Raw genomic sequence first — 20,112 nt, 5'->3', positions numbered from 1 at the left:
CAAAAGGGCAGTCAACCAAATAATGAACATTGAAACTTTACCCTCTGATCGGAAAGGTGAAAAGAGCGTTAAACGCGAAATTGAATCGAAATTGAATTAGAATTCCATGTCGCACGGTTGATCGGAAGTGAAGGAGACGTAATAGAAGAGTTCAATCCATGCGACTTTTGGACTCCCAAATCGCGTCAGGAAATCCCACCCAAAACGAAGGTATTTGATGAGAATTTACTGTTCACTGATGAGAAGGCACATCTACCCTCTTCATTTCTTTCTTCCTTTGTCAGTTGTACGGAGGTGAAATTAATCTCTTTTCTTTACACCAGGAGCTCCGATGAGGTATTGTTGCTTTCTCGGAACTTCTATTGTTCTTTAGTATATATTTTTTTTCTTCTTCTATGCAACCCTAACAATAGTAATTTCTGTAAATTCAATGAATATAATAGGTGATTCTTCTCTTGAAAATAAATTCTTCTAACTTGTAAATGACTTCCAATCAGAAAATTTCAAATCAAAATCATCTCTATTCATCTCTTTTCTAATGAAATGAACTCATTTAATTCATCTCTTTTCTAATGAAATGAACTCATTTGAGTGCTGCATTGTTTCCGATCACAGTGTTATACTGTGTACAAATTCCAGAGAACAAGCTCGCGTGGCCTCTTAGTTCCCAAGTTGTATATTACATTCACAAAAATAAATAAATAAAAATAAATAAATAGTGACAGCATTTTTCACACAATAGTGCAAATGGATTAAAATATTTATAAGCACTGCATTCACCAAGCAGATCTACTTTAGTTTTGTCACTACAGGAATCGTAATTGAAATTTTCAGCCAATATACCCTTGAGTTTTAAAAGGTATAATCCGCAATTAAAAAAACAACAACTACAAGATTGAAATGAGCCTCACGAATATTGCCCTAAAAGCAACAAAATTGTTCTCACCAAACTGAGACAAAAATTGACTCTAGTCTCTGCTTAGTAACAAGCATTCAAATAAATTTATTTTCCAAAACAAAATTTTCCACCAAAAGGCATTTTTTTAAATATAAGATTTCACTGTAATTAGAAGGACCATAGCTCATGCAGTAGACTCTTTGAGGTAAGCAATCAAATCAGCTCGTTCCTGTGGTTTCTTCAGACCAGGGAACACCATCTTGGTTCCAGGAATATACTGCACGAAGAAAAAAAGAAAAAAAAATGTAATGTCTGCTTTAGCGTTTCAGTCCTTGTGGAGAACTTTCTTATATGCCCCTACAAAGTTTCCTCTACTTATATGACTCCTCACCTCCGTTCACAACATATATTCTAAAATAAACCTTGTTCCTCCAAAATAGCTAGACAAAAAAAGGTACATGACAATTTTGAAGTCGAGGGACTGGCATGAACTATATATATAAGATTCCCTACCCTTCTGATATTATAAGATTCCATATCAGCATGCATAAAATGAACCGAATATAAAAATCCTACCCAGTTTATCCACATACACACATACCCACGCATTAGATTTCCCCCTCAAACAAAATCAGCCTCAATTAACCATCAGTTATGCAATTGAAGTCCAAAAAAGCCAATGAAAACAATTTTAACAAGAGGTCATAATCTTGTCAAGTTACTTTATACAATATGGTACATGGTTGAATCAGTATAACATTATAGATACCAAAATTTAGTCTCAAGAGGTAATAACAAACCTTTTTGGGATTGAGGAGGTAGTCATACAAGGTCTTTTCCTCCCATATTACAGCCATGTTTTTGTTTGCTGTCGAGTACGAGTACCCAGGCGTGGTACCAGAGCACCTTCCAAATAACCCATTCAAATTTGGACCTACATTTAAAAAATACCAAAACATTGAAATTATGTATCCTAAAAAGGAATTAAAAGGAAAATAAATAGGAAGTATTTTGCAAGGCACAACAAACTTATAGATCTTTTGGGTTACAGTCCAGAAATTGGAATCTTACAAAATAAACTACCAGGCCTATTTATATTAGCTGTGTACTCATTTCTTGTGGCGTATTTATTTTCATTGACCATGTGCATTTATCTTCGCAAAAAGACATTTATAATGGTCCTAATTAAAACTTAGCCCCAACTAGAATGTAAAAATGAAACATCAATAACTGATTCAATTAGATATTCCACCTATCAAGAAACTCCATAGATCAAATTCACTACATCTAAAACAACTCGAAATTCTGGCAATAACGAATAATCAATCATTGCTCAAATTTCGGATGAATCTCGATTACGATAGATAGATCTTAGCACCCAAAGAAAATAAACAATGATTACAGAAATCAGATCCAAACCTTGCTTGTGGCCAGCCCCTTTATCGACGGTGTGGCACTGTGCGCACTTAGTCTTGAAGATCTTCTCTCCGGCTTTGGCATTGCCTGGAGGAGCTTCAGCGAACGATGCCATCGATCAATTATCTGAATCTAGGGTTAGGGTTAGGGTTAGCGTTTGCGTTTGATTGGCCTTTTACAATCTCCTCAAAGAAGCAGAGCGTGGCTTGTTCCCCAAGACTAATAGTCTAATACTAAAAGCAGAGAAAGTACAACATTACATTATTCTCCTCGCTAAATAAGTACAATATTGTGCTTTACCGGAGAATTGAGGGTAGTTTCGGTATTTCAATGGAAGAGCATTAATGAGCGCCGCGTTTGGTTAACGATTTTTGGGCCGTTTCGGGTCTGGTCTTTATCGGCCCTATTAGTTAGTCTTAGTCACACTTACTCTTAGAAAATTTATGCCCTTATAGGCCTATCAGTTAAACTTAACATCATCTTCCTTTATTGATAATGTTAACTGTTTACTAAAGGTTATTCAAAATAACTTTGTCGGTTCTTTTGCAACACCTAGGATTCTAGGAATATTCTTTATCAATGTGCACGGATTCCTCCTTGATCTACGGGAGTTTCAGTGTTTATAAATTTGTTTCTATACTTTTCAGTTTCAATCTGTGGAGAACAATAACATATAAATGAAAATAACGGAAAACACCGAAATAGTACACATTGGAAAGTTGGAGCACACCAAGTTGGCAATTTGAGAAATTTTAAATTTTTAATAGAAGACTATAAGTTGGAAATTTGAGAAACTTTTAATTTTTAATAGAAGACTGGGCTATAGTCTTAAGGACATGTATAATTTATCAATTTTTGTAACCATGCACGCACTACCGAACATTTGAAGTTCTCAACTAAACTTAGTGCAATGCATTTCTTTTTTAACACTGCACAGACCAAGTCAAAGTCAAACTATGAAAAACCAAAATGCAGAGGAAGAGAAGATCACAGTTAACAAAACTAACTATTATTATTAAAAAATAATGTACAAACTACTCTTCAAACATTTACATCCAAGTACAGATTTCAATGTTTAAAATACAACATACAAACAAAGGTGTGTATCATTGTATACCTCTTTGCGGAGCACAGAGCCGCAAACCGAGATTGAAAAATAAAAGAAAGAAGGTCGATACAAGACGGGCAGTATCTTTCTCATTATAGATTGATATCATCTGACTGCATCCGCATCAACTCTATGTGCTCCGGGTCCCGCAACGCCAGCATATCAGCCACTGGGAAATACACTAGAATTACAATCCCAACCCCAATACAACACAAAACCAGGAAAAAAGAAAGAAAAACAACCACTTCGTATGCCAGAAGCTCTGGCTTTAGCAAAACCAAAGTTCCTAATAATGTAACCCTAACTGGAAGCAGCGTCACAACCGAAAAAACTAAAATAAAAATCCTTCGCCTCAACCCCTTGTTTATCACCAAAACGAGAACTCGTGTCGCAAGATATGTCATATATATCATCAGAATTAAATAAAATGCCGCTAGAAAAATTGTACTTAGCAAAGGGTATGTGCATGTGACACCAGAATCAACCATGGTACCAGTAATGTTACCACCATAGGACGATTCAATAAAATATTTTTTTTGTGCCAGCAAATCATTTTGGGGTGCAATGAAAACTACCGCAACATCCCAAACAACAGCTGGAAGGCAACACAAGATCACACAGCCAATTGTGTTACGATTCCACTGCGGACTGAGCGAACCAACTTCGCTTCTTTGCAATGCAGCATGAAGCAAAAACGCGAGCATGAGAAACATGCCAGGCTCCGCAAAGCCGAGATTGGAGATCACATAAAATTTGCAGATTTTTCCGCGCCATGATTTGTCAGACAAGAGCCCGTATTGTGACTTGTTTAGAAAAGAAAGCCTTAAAATTTCGCCAAGACCCCAATAGATGGCGAAAAGGAGGAGAGTTAGGCGGCAGAGGCTGGGGCCGGTGAAGTAGGAGTAGAGGTGGAGGAAACCGTCGCGCCGACGGCGGTGGAGAATCCAGAAGTGGAAGCAGATAGAGCGGTAAATGCAAAAGAGGCCAAGGACAGAGAGGAGGCACACAAGGGAAATGGTCGCAACACCGATCCCGTCGGTGGCGATCTCTTTCAAGGGCATTTACATCAAGGAGTTGAAAAGCATTATAATTAGTGCTGTCGTGCCAGGCATGGTTTTTGTGGGCCTGCTTGTTGAGAGATTTCAGTTTGTATAATCATGTGGCTATTTTATTTATCGATTGTTTTTTGGTTGCCAAATTTGAGAATATCTGTAGAAAGACAAAGATAAGTAATTGTCAATGGGTTATAAAGAAAGGGAGGCCTTTTTTGTGAAACAAAGTTTTGAATTTATGCTGGAAAGGAAAGTGCCAACCAACAATTATCAATCAAATAAGAGAAAACGTCTTTCTTGGCTTAATTATATACACACCCTTTTTTTTATATAAGACTTTTATTCTTATTGTAATAAAAACATTGTTGGTTGGCAATTCGCCTTCAAAACTTAAAAAATAATAATTAACAAAACATATTTCCTCAAGGAAAATCTGTAAAAAAAATTATGATTTTTTTTAAAATTGATACTATGTCTTGAATTGTAAATTATCTATGGAAAAACTGAAATGGATTGCCTCCTACTGCATTTTGGATTTTTCACGGTAATTTATACAAAATGGGCCACAAAATTAAGAGAAATAAAAAAAGGCACCACCATATAAAATCGGGGCATATTAGTTGTCTAGTTCTTATCTGATGAGCAATGAATTCGTATCCTCTGAGATATCTCAACCGTTTAAATACGTTCTGCACGAATCTCAAAGCACACATAATACTGACCCCTACGTCACCCCCGAATAGGCACCGGACACGTCGGTCACGCAAAAGTTGAGATATCTCAGAGGATACGCACTCATGAGCAATCCCTCAAAGTTCCTTTCGTTGTGTTCTTTTTTGAAACGAAACCCTTCCAAGCTCTTCCTACAGCATGATCAGTAATGAGGAAAAAAAAGAGGAAATTAGAGAAGAACCTTTCTAGTCGGTATCAATGGCCGAGGTGATCAGCTCTTAATCCAGAGAAGCAAGATTTAATGGCCGAGGTACAGAGGTTGCCTGAAACTCTCTTCTCGGTTGGTGAGAGAGAGAGAGAAAGAGAGAGAGCTTGTGTTGAGTCGGAAACTCGGAAATGGAGAAAGACACCCGATCGCTAGCTGTCTCTCTATTTCGGTCTCGGCTACTTTTAGCGGTCTTTTTCCTCTGTAGTAATATTAAAATAGGTGCGTTTCCGTTTAAATATAAACCGTTAGATCCTGATCTGAGTGCTCAAATTCATAACACGAAATGTTCGGTATAATTTAACTGGAGATGATTTTCGAGCGCTTGGACCTGGTTCGTACATACTTTTCAATCAGATTTATTCTCACGATCTTTTTTTACGGTCAAATTTACAGATAAGCTGGCAATAACATTTCGCACGCTGGTTGGGGTTTATTCGTTACAACTGTCACTTATTGGCGGGTTAAGGAGAAGTTCTCAATTTGATTGTGCTTCTTCTTTATACGAAATTCAAGAGGTTGACCAATGTATTTTGGAAGGGTTGACTTGTTCAGTGGAAGATCAAGGTGAGAATTATGAACAGGTCCTCTGATTTTATGAATTTATTTCTTTAGTCCCAACTAAACGGTCATTTTCCCCTCCCATTAATGGACAAGGATTTTTCATTTTTTTATTAAATGTTGAAAGCTCATGAATTCCAAATAGATAATTAACGTTAAAAGAAGGTTCTTCCACACCAATTTAACCTAAAAATTTAAAATAGTTATTTACTCATACTCAAAGAGTGTCTAAATAGTTCGATTTGTTTGGTATTTAATCGAATAAAGGTTATTTCGGACAAAAGTAGCTAGTTTGTTTTCTCTCTTCATATCTAATTTATTCTTTCAAATATTATTCTATTATAGTAGAAACTTAACAAAAACTCACATCAAATATGTAAAATGAAAGTATTAAATATTAGTAAAAAATTTACATCAAATCATTGAAATTCTTTTACCTTACGAGTGATGCACCTATATATATAACTTTTTAAATTTTAAATTAATTTTGTATAGCGTCAAGTAGTCAAAAGGTGTCCGAAAAATAAATGTATTAAAATTAATTTATAAATCTTCTAATTTTAACCACTTAACTTTATACTAAATTAATTTGAAACTATAAAATTTTCACATGTAGATGAATCACTTATAAAGTAGAAGAATTTTAACAGTTTGAATTTGTCAATTAGTTTAATCCAGTTTGATATGTTTTAAGAACACCCTAGTTCTACTCTTTAGGATAACGCTGTTATCTTGAGAGCTAAATGAGTCATTCAAAATAAATTTTATATTTCTTTTTATCAAGTAAAACCTCAAATAAACTCGACAAAATCCGATGCAACTGAAATAACTTGCTCAATCAATCTGAGGTGCGAACGACCCACTAATTTTTTTATAAAAAAAAATTCGAATAAATTTTCAAATACAAAATTATCTTAACCCGAATAATCCGTGTCTATAAAAGAAAAAAAAAATCTGAATCTAGGACGACTTGAAACTACACGATACAAAAATTGACAATTATCTGAATTTGAAATGAACCGAAACCAAATATAAGATTATTTAATATGAGGATAGTTCATTTTTGTACTCCTATATTTGAAATCTGAGAGCATCTACATCCCTAAAACTCAACAAGATTTCTAAATAACTATTAACTACTTTTTAAAAATTATAGTCTCTAAAGTTTCTAACTCTCACATCCCTTAAACTCATTTTAGAGTTTCTATTAAGCCACGTCAGCAACAAATTAAAAAGGAGAAATAATTTGAGCCAATCATTTGACCAACATAGAGTTTATAAACAGTTTCTTAATAAGAAACTTTCCTGCATAGTTTCTAAATAAGAAACTCTCTCACATCCCTGAAACTAGATTAGAAACTGTCACGTCAGATTAGAAACTCTGAAACTACCAGAGATGTAGATGCTCTGATAAGATCCGAACCAAAACTACCCGACTTATTATGATTATTCAAACTAAACAAAAAATACACAGGAAATTTTTTTTTAAGAAAAACAGCGTGAGTTTGATACTTGTTTAAACCTGAAAGTAATCTAAATCCAATATAATAAATTCAAACTCAACCTAAATTGTCTATAACTGTAATCTATTGTCTTAGATTTGAACTTTATTTACAATTTTTAAAGTACTATTAACAAGTTTTTAATCTATATCTACAAACTTTTAAAATATAAAATCTGAATATTTTAACTTCTAACTACTTTGTCTTCAAACAAAAAAATAAGCTTTCTCCAACTTTTTTTTCCTCTGATTATTCTCGTTCATTTTCCTGACAATCTATGACGAAATTTGTGAATCTAAAAATTTGAACGTTCTCAACTCTGTTTTTATTTTCAAATGAGATTAATGAAGACATACTTTGAATTATATTCGTGTTGCTATTTCTTTTAGATATGTTACATATAAAAACTTGAATTGTTAAATTTAAAGGATTCATATGCTAGGTTTAAATGATTGCACTCATAGGTTTAAAGGCTTCATATGCTATGTATATAGATTGCACTTTGATAAGTTGTGTAAGATTAAAAGACTTGACACAAGCACTTTAAAGAGTTGACAAATGTTTAAAGACTTAAAAAAAAAAAAAAATTAATAGTAAGTTACATGTAAGTTTCAAGGCTTGACACGAGTACTTTAAAAGATTGTAAACAAATGTTTAAAGACTTGATAAGCAATATAAAATAAAATAAAAAATAATAAGTTACATGTGAGGTCTAAAGAATTGGCAGAATACTTTAAAGAATTGTAGACAATGGTTGGTTTGAGAAGCTAAATATTTTTTTTAAAATGATAAATTACATGTGATTGAAAGTGTCTGCGAACTTTTACTTTGTTTAAAATAATTATACAATTATTCTCTACCTTGAAAATTTTATCTTATCCGCCGCTGTCACTATCTATCCAAATTCAACCTAATTAGACTCCAATTCTACCTCCAAGTAGTTTTTATAGCTATTCAAAAGCCCAATTAAATAACAAGGTTCGCCGCTGATTAATTAATTAATAGTAAGGGGCCAGTGGTTGAATAGCTTGTAGTATAGTATTCAAAAAATAAATCATCGTCTCAACAATTTAAGATAAGGTTGAAATTTTATCTTTCGTGCTGGAGAACATGGCTGCCTTAATTGAGCAACAACATTTTGTCATGCAAGCCTCAACAAAAGATATTATCATAAAACTAGATTATTGGCAAATAAAAATAGAAGAAGTGGATCATAAAGTACGGTCAGGAAACTTGTATGGAGTTCATAATGTAAAACTCATGTGGTGTGTGCACGGGAAAGATTGTACTTGTCTGGGTTAGGTTTCAATTTAGGGCCTGTTCGGATGTCAAGGAATTATATGGGATGAGATTTGATGGGGATGGGAATCCATTTTTGAAAAAGCGGGAACACATGGGTGCGGAAACGCATAGGATTAATTATGGGAATGTGTTGAAATTGGTGTTCGGTTGTACCATAGAATTAATTATGGGAAGTCTTATGTTATTTCTAAAATGTTTGATATTTTACAATTATTTTTGTTAATAGCATTATTAGTAATGTAATTAAATAATATAGATTAAAAATTAACATAACACTACTTATTACTTATTATTTTATAAAATATAAATATTTTTATAATTAAATAAAATAAGAATATAAGAGGACGAGTACAAATAAATTATAAAATATTTATAAACAAATAAAAATTAAGATATTAATAATTTTTAAATTAATATTTATAACACTACACTCTACGGACAAATCAAGAAGCACTAAAATTTGAATCTATTAGTTAAATCTAGTTTAATATTATTAATAATTATAATAAAATAACTTAATCACATTAAGTAGCAGTTAAGTCAATTGGGAAAAAAAAAATGAGCTTCAACTCAATTTGCTTTTTTCCATGAAAACAGTGTTCTTAGAAGGCAAAAAGCAAACCAATCAAAAACCCATATGGGAACCCATACAGTGCAATCCTGAGATGCCGAACACATATAGGAACACATACAGAAATTTTGCCTTTTCCCACCTAAACCCTCACTAACGAACAGGCCCTTATTGTAAATTCTTTCACTTATGCCATATTATTGATGATTTTCATGTGCCATTTCTGTATTCAATCGAGATATAATTCTGCAAACTGATTCGTAGAAAAAGACGGTTCTAGGAAGCCAGTATAATTCTGTTGGTATTTTGCAAAGTAGTCCCTTTAAAATTAAGTTATTAACTACACTCGAGTCAGCGCAGAGTTGCTCAAAAATTTATGTGCGAAATTGAAGAAAGAGGGACAATTTCCTAATGTCAACACCAAAACTAGAGTATCAAGATTTCATGCAATGCACAATAAAATTTCAAAAATTTAAGTGCCTCTAAACTATTTTTATCTATAATTGAACCACTATCATTTCAGAGCATGCATCAACTCTTAGATACATATAGAGAATGCTCTACCTCTCTAAAAATCATTTTCTAGAACACTCCTCAGGAGCCAGGCCAATTAGCTGCCTCTGAAATTTCTCTGGTCTGCTATTTCCAAAAAATAATCCCTGATTCCACTAATTTTAAGCCGCTAGATTTGGTGCTAAGAGACGTGATATCATGACATGACTTGTATATGTACATGAAAAATTTAACTTCAGACTAAATTTGAACTATGTTTTTTCTCTGATACATGTTCGAAAAGTTTACTCTCCTTCTATCTCCAGGGGGGCTTCTCATGCCTGCATTAGCACCAAAAGATTTCAATCAGAAAATAAAATAGTGTGAAAGACAACTATCCAAGTAATGTCTTGCTTAATTTAGATGAACATTGATAGTATGATGGAGGACCCGTCAAATTAGGTCCCATACGACTCGAGTACCAAACAATATCAGTTGGGTACTAATAAGATCTCATTTTTCCATTTTCTTCAAAGTTTCTAATATTTTTTTTCCGTAAAATCTATCCCTAAACATTAACCAGCTCTCTTACTGACTTCATGGTGCAGGATCGGCTGCGGCCCACTGTGTCGCATTGAGTTGCTGATCTGCAGGCCCCACACTATTTTTTTTTTTGTGTGTTATTTTTTTTTTTTTTTTTGTGTGTGGGTGGGTGAGTAGGGGGGAGGGGGGTATTAGGGTTCATCTGTCAGGAACCCAATGACATCACCCAACTAAGGCAACAGATGTAAATCTGTGCAGGATGAGCTAGTTTTTCTACTGGTATTGTGATCCTTTGGGTACTAGTAAAATGTAAATTTGTTCATAGAGGATAAGGCACCTTTGGTTTTTCTTAAGTGGCGAGTTTTCATTCGGTTTTGTTCTCTTGTAAGTCGGTGAGGCCTCCTTCCGTGGCACAACTAACTGATATAAAGAGAACAAAAAAATTTAACAATTACTATGAGAACATTATTTTTTTTTTAAATAAGGGAAATAGCGAAGAAAAAAAGTCTAACCTTTTTTGATCTTCTATTCAAATCTAAAGCCTTCTTAGGTTCAATTTGTTTCTTACTTGATAATACAGCTTTTACCTGCACAAGTGGACAATTATTTTAGTCCAACCTGAAGTGTTATTTTCGTTTGTGAAGTGTTTTTTTCGTTTTACCCAGTCTGTTAACATATTTGAAAATGAGCCAAATTCTTGCAAATGCAATTAATGCGCAGCTATGAAAATTGATTCAATTTTCTTTATAATTCCAGATTAACTTGATCAGATTTTTTAGGTACTTTACAACAGCAAACAATAGTATAATTGGCCTGGCTTCATTTGTTTTCAACTGGGCTTATGGATTTAGATTCATTGAATCTGTTGGAGGTAAATTTGACCATAATTTGAAGGATGCATTTTTGTGATAACACTGTTACAACCACGTGTACAGATGAAATTTGTAACCTAGAAATGGAAACCTTATTGTATGTGCATTATTCCATGGGATTCTTATTGGACGAGCATTCTTCCATGTGATTATATCTACTTATATTATTTTAACTAAATTTTACCTGTCTTGGTTTCGTTCCATGCAAAGTGGTCTTTGATGCCATGTCAGATCTGGTTCTTGACTTGTCTTGTGCAAGTACATTAGAAGACCTACTAATCCATTAAAAAGGAAAACATCCAGTGTTTATTAGAGCCTCAAGCAATTTTAATGAAGTTTTAGTACAAATACACTGGTACTGTACCTACCTTCGCTTTGGAAGACCAGAATGTGAAGTATCTCTCTTAAGAAATTTTGGTACACGAGATGGGAGCGGCTTCTTCACTACCCCACTATTTCTAAAACTAACAAAAGGAAAAATCATGTGAATTATATATACAACTAAGTAAAATGTAAAGCATAATGCAAAGAAACAACTGACCTGTTAACCTCTGATTTGATGCTTCTTGCATTACTTGATGCAGTAGGCTTCATTAAACTATCCTGTTCCACACCAACGGATTAATAAGCTGTTTAACTACAGAGTTTAGTTTCACCTTTTTATTGGTTTTTTTATGCTTACTTGCATGGTAGGGATACACCAAGTTTCATGCAGAAGTAATAATTGGCATACAGTCCAATATTTGTGATTCATTATTAAATTAGAATTCTGGATTAAAATTGAGGTTGACTTGAAGAAGTGAAGCTAAATTCAGGTTTAATAAGTGATAAAATGGAACTCATTAAAGCAGATAATATAATTTTGGGGAATGATTTATTGAGGTATAAAATACACTTACCAGTGATCTCCTGGTACTCGTTCCTTTACTTAAGCTTGGATTTGAAGCAGATTTCTCCATGGTTTTTGACTGAACTCTAGTTGCCTCATTCAGACTGGACAAAGAAGACTTTGCACGTCTAAGAGGTCTATTATGTGAAGATAATGAATTGGGTCTGGAGTTAAATGCAACTTGGCAACCAGTACTTGGCTTGTTGAGATGTGTGCTTTTTGTGTCCGCCGAATTTGCTTTTTGAGTTGGTTGATTTGGCTCCTTGAATGACTTGACTTGAGGAATGTGTACTTTATGCCTAAGTACATTCCCTCGAGAAATGGTCATATCCTGATGAAGGAAGATATAAGTCCCTAGGCACTTGTAATTAAAAAAGGGTAATGTGAAAGTAAAATAACCACTCGTGTAAAAATAAATAAGAAATCACCATAAAACCCTCCTATATGGTTTTATTTCTGAAAACTCCTCACTTGAAAATTGAGCTTTATGTAACTAAGCCTCCAAACCATTTTCTTTAATGAAACCATTTTCTTTATGTAACTAAGTCCCTAGGCACTTGTAATTAAAAAAGGGTAATGTGAAAGTAAAATAACCACTCGTGTAAAAATAAATAAGAAATCACCATAAAACCCTCCTATATGGTTTTCTTTCTGAAAACTCCTCACTTGAAAATTGAGCTTTATGTAACTAAGCCTCCAAACCATTTTCTTTAATGAAAGCGCGCTCGAAAATTGGGATTTTCCCAGTAGTTTACACCCAGTAACACATGACATGTTTCCTTATTTTGTTTTTTTCTTGTGAGTACTTCAATAAGGTACAACTTACCTAGTAGCCCTCCAAGCTTTTTTTCTTTGTGAGCAGTACTTTAATACCATCTGCTCTTTTATATACCTAGTTTAAAGAAAAAGGTAAATATGCCAAATGCTAAATACCTTATCTGCCCCAAATGATTTGGTAACAGCCGATGCCACATTGCCATTTTTATTGTCAATCGTAGATTCTCCACTTTCCTTTCTCCCAATTGAAGCCAAACCTTTTTTAAATTTAACCCAGTCTTTGCTCAAACTATCAAAATCTTGCATCAGTTTCATCTCATGCTCAACTTTGTCCACTGTCTTTCTTCTTACCAGTTGTGAAGAATTTACTATACCACTTTCTGTTTGATTCACATCATTTCCCATGGTAACTTCAGTTACACAAGATGTGCTCAAACTATCAGAACCCAGCATTGATTTCACATCATTTCCCATGGCAACTTCAGTTACACAAGATGTGCTCAAACTATCATAATCCAGCACTGATTTCATCTCATGCTCAACTATGTTTGTGGTGTTTCTTAGAACAAATTGCAAAGGAATTTCCTTGTCAATACTCTCATTTCCGCGCAACAACTCATTTTGCACAACGACTTCAGGGACGGAAAATTTGCTTGCATCCACCTCACATTCTGTTGTTTTATCTACTTTTGGGTCAATTTCAATATGTTCTGTCAAAGTTTCACATGTGTTCTCAATGTCGGTTGGTTTTTCCTCTTCCAATGCCTTCAGAGCTCTAATCTTTTTGTAATATTCTTCAAAATATGCCTTCTTTTGTGCAACCAAGCCGGGATAGGTGAGTTTTCCTAACTCCTCTTGGCACGTATCATGGTTAAATACTGAATATTTTTCCCACGAAAGAGGTTCAATTGCATACTGGCCAAAGGAAATCGAGCCATGGTCAAGCATTTCTTGTACTAGACCATTACCACCTTCCTAAAAACAAAGGCAAAAGGTTAAAAGTGTAGAAATAATTTGCCACTATGACAACACAGAAAGAATCTGATGACAATTTCAGCTGGTATTATATTAATGGGCCATACCAGTAACTGTACCAGCTGCTTTACCAATCTGGTTGAAAACAGTTCTGAGGTCGTATGTGATAAAGACTAGTTCTTTCCAAAAGTAATTAAGGGGAAAAAAAAACTAAAGAGGAAAAGGCAAAGTAGCTTCTAAGATCAGTTTTGTTTTGCTTTCTTATTAAGAAAGACAAAACAAGAAAAGTATACTCTAAGTTTTCAACTAAAGACAGTAACTAGTAAACAATATTAAATATAAAAATTATACTGGTACCTTCGATTGATCCTGTCCAGAAAGCGACCATCCTTGAAAATGTATATCAACTTGGGTTGCCATTTATTTCATTATTTTCTGCAAAATAAAATAAAAAAACACTGATTAATTAAGGAAGTGATAATATTAAATAAAATAAATCGATCGCAAAAGTCTTTCTGGAAAAAAAATCGAATTTTTTTCAGTACTAAAAATAAACACAAACCAGAGAAGGAATTATATTCAGAAGTCACTTATTGTGTCGATATGACGAAATACATAATTTACCGAGTAATGCGGACTTAAGGACTTAAAACGGAAATGTACGAGCCAAATGTAAATTGGATATAAAAATATGCAAATATTTTGCTGATTTACAACAGATAATTTTTTTTCCGTAACTCAACAAAAATGCGTGTATATTCCTTGAGCTGCATTTAGTTAAATCTACCGAATTAACCAGAAAAAAGAAAAAGAAAACAAATATAACAAAATTGAGATGAAAAGGCGAATTTCGGATTATACAACTGAAAATCGAAAATGAATGCAGCTAATCCAGATCTACATACCTAGTATACAGTTCTTGCAGACCTCCACCTCTAGAAAACCTAATCCCAGAGAAAAGAGGGATTTTAGCAAATGCTTCCTTTGTCGTTTGCTGGTACAAGGGAAGCTCCTCGCATCTATTATTTAGATCTATGCGAAAACCGAATGGAAGATTATCCAACGGTTAGAACGGGAGATTTCAAATTTAAGACAATTGGGACCCACAGAAGCACTGAGAGGAGCGGAAATGCGCATGGAATACTGGGAAGAAATGGGGAGGAAAGGAAATGTCTCTTTTAAAAATATTGGGGGATTTTATTTCCATTTTGAGAACAATTTTTCTCGTTTCAAATTATGGCGTAATGCCGTAATGGCGTTTAGAGGAATTCGACAACTTCCAGTTTGGAAATTTACTACATCTGTACTGGGACAATTTGTGATTAGAAGTTGTGTGTGGGGACCGCTCAATAAATTCCATGTTTCGTGCCACGTGTAATGTTGTAATAAATTGTACAATGTATGTGCACCTGATCCCGTTCCATGCCTTTCTATTATTTAGCGGGATCACATTACCGTTTGTCTTTCTGTTTCGTCCGATTCGCAGCTAAACTTACTTTACAACGTCTTCTACGATTATTGACGGAGCCACTTTTCATTGGTATTTCTGATGATTGTGGAAGATTGTTCCTATATACTGTCAATAGAAAACCGCCACGTCATTAATAGTACAAAAAAGTAAAATGTGTTTTGTGTGAAGGTTATTTCCTTATTAAGAGAAGTATTATTGAGTGCACAGGGTAAGCAGATTTTAGAAAGGAAGGTACATTTAGTTGCTTCCGAGATTTCGGTTATGTTTTGGTTCATAAGTAGGCAAGTAGCGGCAATTAAAATTCACATTACTCTGTGTGAATTATTATTGCTACACGGGATCGTTTGTTATTAGCATGTAGAGTTAGTAAGTAACTAATAGCGGAATAGAAAAACATAATTTACACGGGATAAATTCACTCGGACTGAACAATTCAGACGTAGATAACAGTTTACTTACTAACTTTTCTGCCGAACATGCCCACGTGATAACAAACGATCGTTTTTTTCCCACAGATCGCGTTTTCCCACAGATCATTTTTTCTGTTAGCAATAATAACTTTTACTGTTAGCAATAATAATTCACACAGAGTAATGTGAATTTAAATTTAGTTGCTAATAGCAATAATAACTTTTCCACGTAAACAGTAACCTTCACTTTTCTACCGAACATGCCCTTAATTTGTAGAATATAAGTTTTTTGGGAGAACAACAGTTTAAATTTAGTTGAAATTAGTGCAGTTTTAAATCACCTCATACGAAGATCAACATGGATTGAACAATTCAGACTGGATATCGGATATATTTCGATGTGAAGCTCGTAATGCTCGTTAGAATTTTAACTACTAGGTTATAACTAAATATTTATTATTTATTGATGGAGACTGCACAATATAAAAAATTAAAAAATCAATTAAATTTCTATATACATAATTAAAATTATAAAATTATAAAAGTGATTTTGAGTTAGTCACCTTTTAGCTATGTCTTAGATTCACCCCTGCAAATGTCCTTATCATTTTATTTTCCTCTTTTTTCCTTCACATCATGCTATCCTTTTGCTCTTATAATAACTTTTTTTTATTATAGTAAAATTAAGAGAAAACAAAAGAAAAATAACATTTTTTGTGCCTCTTATTCTATTCGGTCTTTTTAAACCTGTCTTGTATTATAGTGTCAATGAGAAATAATTTGCATATTCTTAATACACTAATATTTTATAAATATTTGGTGTACGAATTATTATTCACGTTTAGCTAATATGGAGTATGAAATTATGGAATGTAAGGAAAACTCCTAATCCTAACCATCTTTGACTTTTGGTAAAAGTGTTTTCATGACGAACTCATAATCACCGCTCAAATTAAAGCGGTCCCTAAGATACATCTGTAACGCTGAAACTTTTATTTCTAGCATTAAAAAAAAAAGGCAAAGTCTTCTATGGACATAAGGACCTATTTGTAAAATGAACATATTTTTATTTTCAAAGATCAAACAATCGATCCGAACCGTTCATCTTGTTCTCCATATTAATATGTGCTTGGAGACCAAATTTTATATTTTTCTGAATTTTTTTACTATTTATTAAGATGGGTACAAAATTCAATAGTCTGAATTTGATATTTTTTGTACCCATCTTAATAAATAGTAAAAAAATTCAGAAAAATGTAAAATTTGGTCTCCAAGCACATATTAATATGGAGAACAAGATGAATGGTTCGGATCGACTGTTTGAACTTTGAAAATAAAAATATGTTCATTTTACAAATAGGTTCTTATGTCCATAGAAGCATCACTCAAAAAAAAAACCACCTTGGCCCTGGGAGAATTCGAGTATACTTAGACTGCATAGGTGTTTTGTGGCCTCAAATACTAGAGTCTGCACATGCGTTCTGTATTTTTCTTTTTTTAATTTTTTTAACAGAAAAATTATTAACTAAAAAAAAATCTTGAATTCTGTGTCTTTGTTTAGAGCGAAGTTAGCGGAAAGATTTTGTTGATTTCTTAGTTTCTTTAACTTGATTTTTTTTAAATCATCAAAATAGAAGTGATAACAAAATAATTTGATTTCTTGGTTTCTGTATCTTTCTTGATTTATGTGCCTTTTTAGTTAATAATTTTGCTGAAAAGAAAAAAAAAAAAAAATAGGGCCACAGAACTATTCTGCGGACTCTATTTTGGAACTACAGAACGTCTGTGCGACCTGAATATTTTTTGAATTTTGATCAAACAAAGGTGTTTTGATTTTTTTTTCTATATAACGCTCATTTGTCAATAAGTGCTTGCATAAATGGGACGAATATAATAATGGTTATCAAAGCGAGAAAATTAATATTTTTGTCCTAGGAAAAGTTAGGATATAATTTTTTTTTCAAAAATATAAAGTATAAAATAAAGTATAATACAGTATATAGCTAAAAAAATTGACATTTGATATAGTGATAACTCTAGTTGTAACTCGAAATATGATAAATGATGATACAGAGAACAGCACACCGTGTACTAAAAGTGCTTCAAAACGCCCGCAAGGGTTCGAAAGGTGCACAATGACACAACAAGATTCAGATAATTAACACAACAAGATTCAAATACAAACTTTATTTTAATGCAATAGAATGTTAGGGAACATTTGGATGAAACAAGAAATAGTGCAAGAATGAATTTAATTTCAAGTTTGAGAATAACAGCTAACTTAATTTTTTATTAGGTTAGTAAAATAGTGATCAAACTCATATAAGACAAACAAAAAATAGGGGTTAATGCTATTCTTGTTCCATTCAAATATCGAATAGCTCAAAAAAATAGTGTTATTTTTGAATCAGTGCTATTCTTGCTCTATTCAAATGCACCCACATAGACTGATACGAGTATCCTCTCAAATATATGAGAAAATGAGATTGTCTAAAATTAAATCTGATTTAATCAAAATTTACGGAACAAAATAATAAAGAGGTGACAATTTTATAATTAATGTTTAAATCATATAATTTTGATGATTTGATATGAACCGGAGCGTAGAAGTTCGAGGCTTCAAGCAATATCGGTGCTAAACTAGGCATCCGCACGACCGCACACGAGTGCGTATCCTATGAGATATCTCATATTTTGTGGTCGACGTGTCCGGTGTCTATTCGGAAATAGCAGGGGCAGTATTATTTGAGCTTTGAAATTTGTGCAGAATGTATTTGAACAGTTGAGAACTTGGAGATTTTTCAAAAATCACGAACATATCATGCCGATTTTTTTAAAAATACCTATTTAATAAATAAATTAAATTAAAATATCCAAGTTTCAACAAAATTTATAAAAATATCCAAACCGCGGATTTTTTCCGCGGCCCGGAATTTTTATTCCGGGGCGCGGAAAAAATTCGCGCCCGGAAGAAAAAAAAAAAAAAAAAAAAAAAAAAAATTTGGTCCCAACCGCGGATAATATCCGCGGGCCGAATTTAAAAATAATTTTTTTTTTTTTTTTTTCTTTTTTAAGTCTGGAGAAAAAAAATTATTTTTTTTGTCAAACTTTGTACCTCTAGTTAGCATAGCAAAACACCTTCAAATATCATGAAAATTTACCGACATTCATTCTTGACTTCATAGAATAAGACTGTAAAGTTTCATACAAAATCTCAAAACAGATCGTGAGATATCGGCTCTCAAAAATTGCCCGAACTGCTGAAGGAGTGCTTCTGACCCCAACTTTGCACCCCTGATTAACATACCAAAACACCTTCAAAAATCATGAAAATTTACCGACATGTATTCTTGACTTCATAAAATAACACTGTGAAGTTTCATACAAAAGTTCAAAACAGATCGTGAGATATCGACTCTCAAAAATTGCCCGAACTGCTGAAGAAGTGCTTCTGACCCCAACTTTGCACCCCTGATTAACATATCAAAGCACCTTCAAAAATCATGAAAATTTACCAACATGTATTCTTGATTTCATAGAACAAGACTGTGAAATTTCATACAAAATCTCAAAACAGATCGTGAGATAATGAAACATAACAAAACTGAAAACTGAAACATAATAAAACATATACTAAGAAAATAATAAAACTGAACATAACAAATCAAAACTCAAACATAACAAAACTGAACTCTCTCTGAAGGAGTGCTTCTAAACCCAAATTTGCATCTCTGATTAACATATCAAAACACATTCAATCATGAAGCACTCCTTCAGCAATTCGGGCAATTTTTGAGAGCCGATATCTCACGGTCTGTTTTGAGATTTTGTATGAAACTTCACAATATTGTTCTATGAAATCAAGAATACATGTCGATAAATTTTCATGATTTTTGAAGGTGCTTTGATATGTTAATCAGGGGTGCAAAGTTGGGGTCAGAAGCACTCCTTCAGCAGTTCGGGCAATTTTTGAGAGCCGATATCTCACAATCTGTTTTGAGATTTTGTATGAAACTTTACATTCTTATTCTATGAAGTCAAGAATGCATGTCGGTAAATTTTCATGATTTTTGAAGGTGTTTTGGTATGTTAATCAGAGGTGCAAAGTTGGGGTCAGAAGCACTCCTTCAGCAGTTCGGGCAATTTTTGAGAGCCGATATCTCACGATCTGTTTTGAGATTTTGTATGAAACTTTACAGTCTTATTCTATGAAGTCAAGAATGCATGTCGGTAAATTTTCATGATATTTGAAGGTGTTTTGCTATGTTAACCAGAGGTACAAAGTTTGACAAAAAAAAAAAAAAAATTTCTCCAGACTTAAAAAAAAAAAAAAAAA

At 33.3% G+C, this 20,112-nt stretch overlaps 3 protein-coding genes and 1 long non-coding RNA gene across 7 annotated transcripts; 1 reads left to right on the top strand and 3 right to left on the bottom strand.

The window, feature by feature from the left end:
- Window positions 1–752: 752 nt before the first annotated feature.
- Window positions 753–2,581, bottom strand: LOC144565905 (cytochrome c). Its single transcript, XM_078315747.1, has 3 exons — window positions 2,318–2,581; window positions 1,699–1,832; window positions 753–1,175 (listed from the first exon to the last, which is right to left on the bottom strand). The coding sequence occupies exons 1-3, from the start codon at window positions 2,427–2,429 to the stop codon at window positions 1,083–1,085; spliced, it is 339 nt and encodes a 112-aa protein (XP_078171873.1). The 5' UTR covers window positions 2,430–2,581; the 3' UTR covers window positions 753–1,082.
- Window positions 2,582–3,306: 725 nt separating this feature from the next.
- On the bottom strand, window positions 3,307–5,609 carry LOC144566756 (uncharacterized). Its single transcript, XM_078316780.1, has 2 exons — window positions 5,388–5,609; window positions 3,307–4,631 (listed from the first exon to the last, which is right to left on the bottom strand). Exon 2 carries the CDS (start codon window positions 4,481–4,483, stop codon window positions 3,515–3,517), a length of 969 nt encoding a protein of 322 aa, XP_078172906.1. The 5' UTR covers window positions 4,484–4,631; window positions 5,388–5,609; the 3' UTR covers window positions 3,307–3,514.
- On the top strand, window positions 4,638–5,355 carry LOC144566758 (uncharacterized). The gene is made up of 2 exons (XR_013515279.1): window positions 4,638–5,101; window positions 5,261–5,355. It is a non-coding gene; the product is annotated as an uncharacterized LOC144566758 (long non-coding RNA).
- Window positions 5,610–9,813: 4,204 nt separating the features above from the next.
- LOC144566874 (uncharacterized) lies at window positions 9,814–15,127 on the bottom strand. Of its 4 annotated transcripts, none has more exons than XM_078316912.1 (10): window positions 14,801–15,127; window positions 14,247–14,330; window positions 13,077–13,895; window positions 12,154–12,474; window positions 11,796–11,857; window positions 11,623–11,718; window positions 11,439–11,526; window positions 10,895–10,969; window positions 10,720–10,802; window positions 9,814–10,180 (listed from the first exon to the last, which is right to left on the bottom strand). In XM_078316912.1, the coding sequence occupies exons 2-10, from the start codon at window positions 14,313–14,315 to the stop codon at window positions 10,156–10,158; spliced, it is 1,638 nt and encodes a 545-aa protein (XP_078173038.1). In that variant the 5' UTR covers window positions 14,316–14,330; window positions 14,801–15,127; the 3' UTR covers window positions 9,814–10,155. The 4 variants fall into 4 exon arrangements, with proteins under 4 accessions (XP_078173038.1, XP_078173039.1, XP_078173040.1 ...); XM_078316913.1 differs by having other exon boundaries at window positions 11,439–11,529; window positions 14,253–14,330; XM_078316914.1 differs by having other exon boundaries at window positions 11,439–11,529; window positions 13,077–13,891; window positions 14,253–14,330.
- Between the last annotated feature and the right edge of the window lie 4,985 nt (window positions 15,128–20,112).

Source organism: Carex rostrata, chromosome 15 (assembly GCF_964058835.1).
Source record: "Carex rostrata chromosome 15, lpCarRost1.2, whole genome shotgun sequence".
Taxonomy (NCBI): Eukaryota; Viridiplantae; Streptophyta; class Magnoliopsida; order Poales; family Cyperaceae; genus Carex; species Carex rostrata.
Note: the sequence above shows the minus strand (reverse complement) of the source record. Positions and strands in the feature narration are given on the sequence as shown.

Coding starts and splice junctions, on each gene's coding strand:
- LOC144566756 (XM_078316780.1), bottom strand. CDS start 4,483: ATGCCCTTGAAAGAGATCGCCACCGACGGGATCGGTGTTGCGACCATT.
- LOC144566874 (XM_078316912.1), bottom strand. CDS start 14,315: ATGGCAACCCAAGTTGATATACATTTTCAAGGATGGTCGCTTTCTGGA. Junction 13,896..14,246: donor AGGATCAATCGAAGGTACCA/GTATAATTTTTA, acceptor CTTTGTTTTTAG/GAAGGTGGTAATGGTCTAGT. Junction 11,527..11,622: donor TCTGGTCTTCCAAAGCGAAG/GTAGGTACAGTA, acceptor ATGGATTAGTAG/GTCTTCTAATGTACTTGCAC.
- LOC144565905 (XM_078315747.1), bottom strand. CDS start 2,429: ATGGCATCGTTCGCTGAAGCTCCTCCAGGCAATGCCAAAGCCGGAGAG. Junction 1,833..2,317: donor AGGGGCTGGCCACAAGCAAG/GTTTGGATCTGA, acceptor TTTTAAATGTAG/GTCCAAATTTGAATGGGTTA. Junction 1,176..1,698: donor ACCTCCTCAATCCCAAAAAG/GTTTGTTATTAC, acceptor TTCTTCGTGCAG/TATATTCCTGGAACCAAGAT.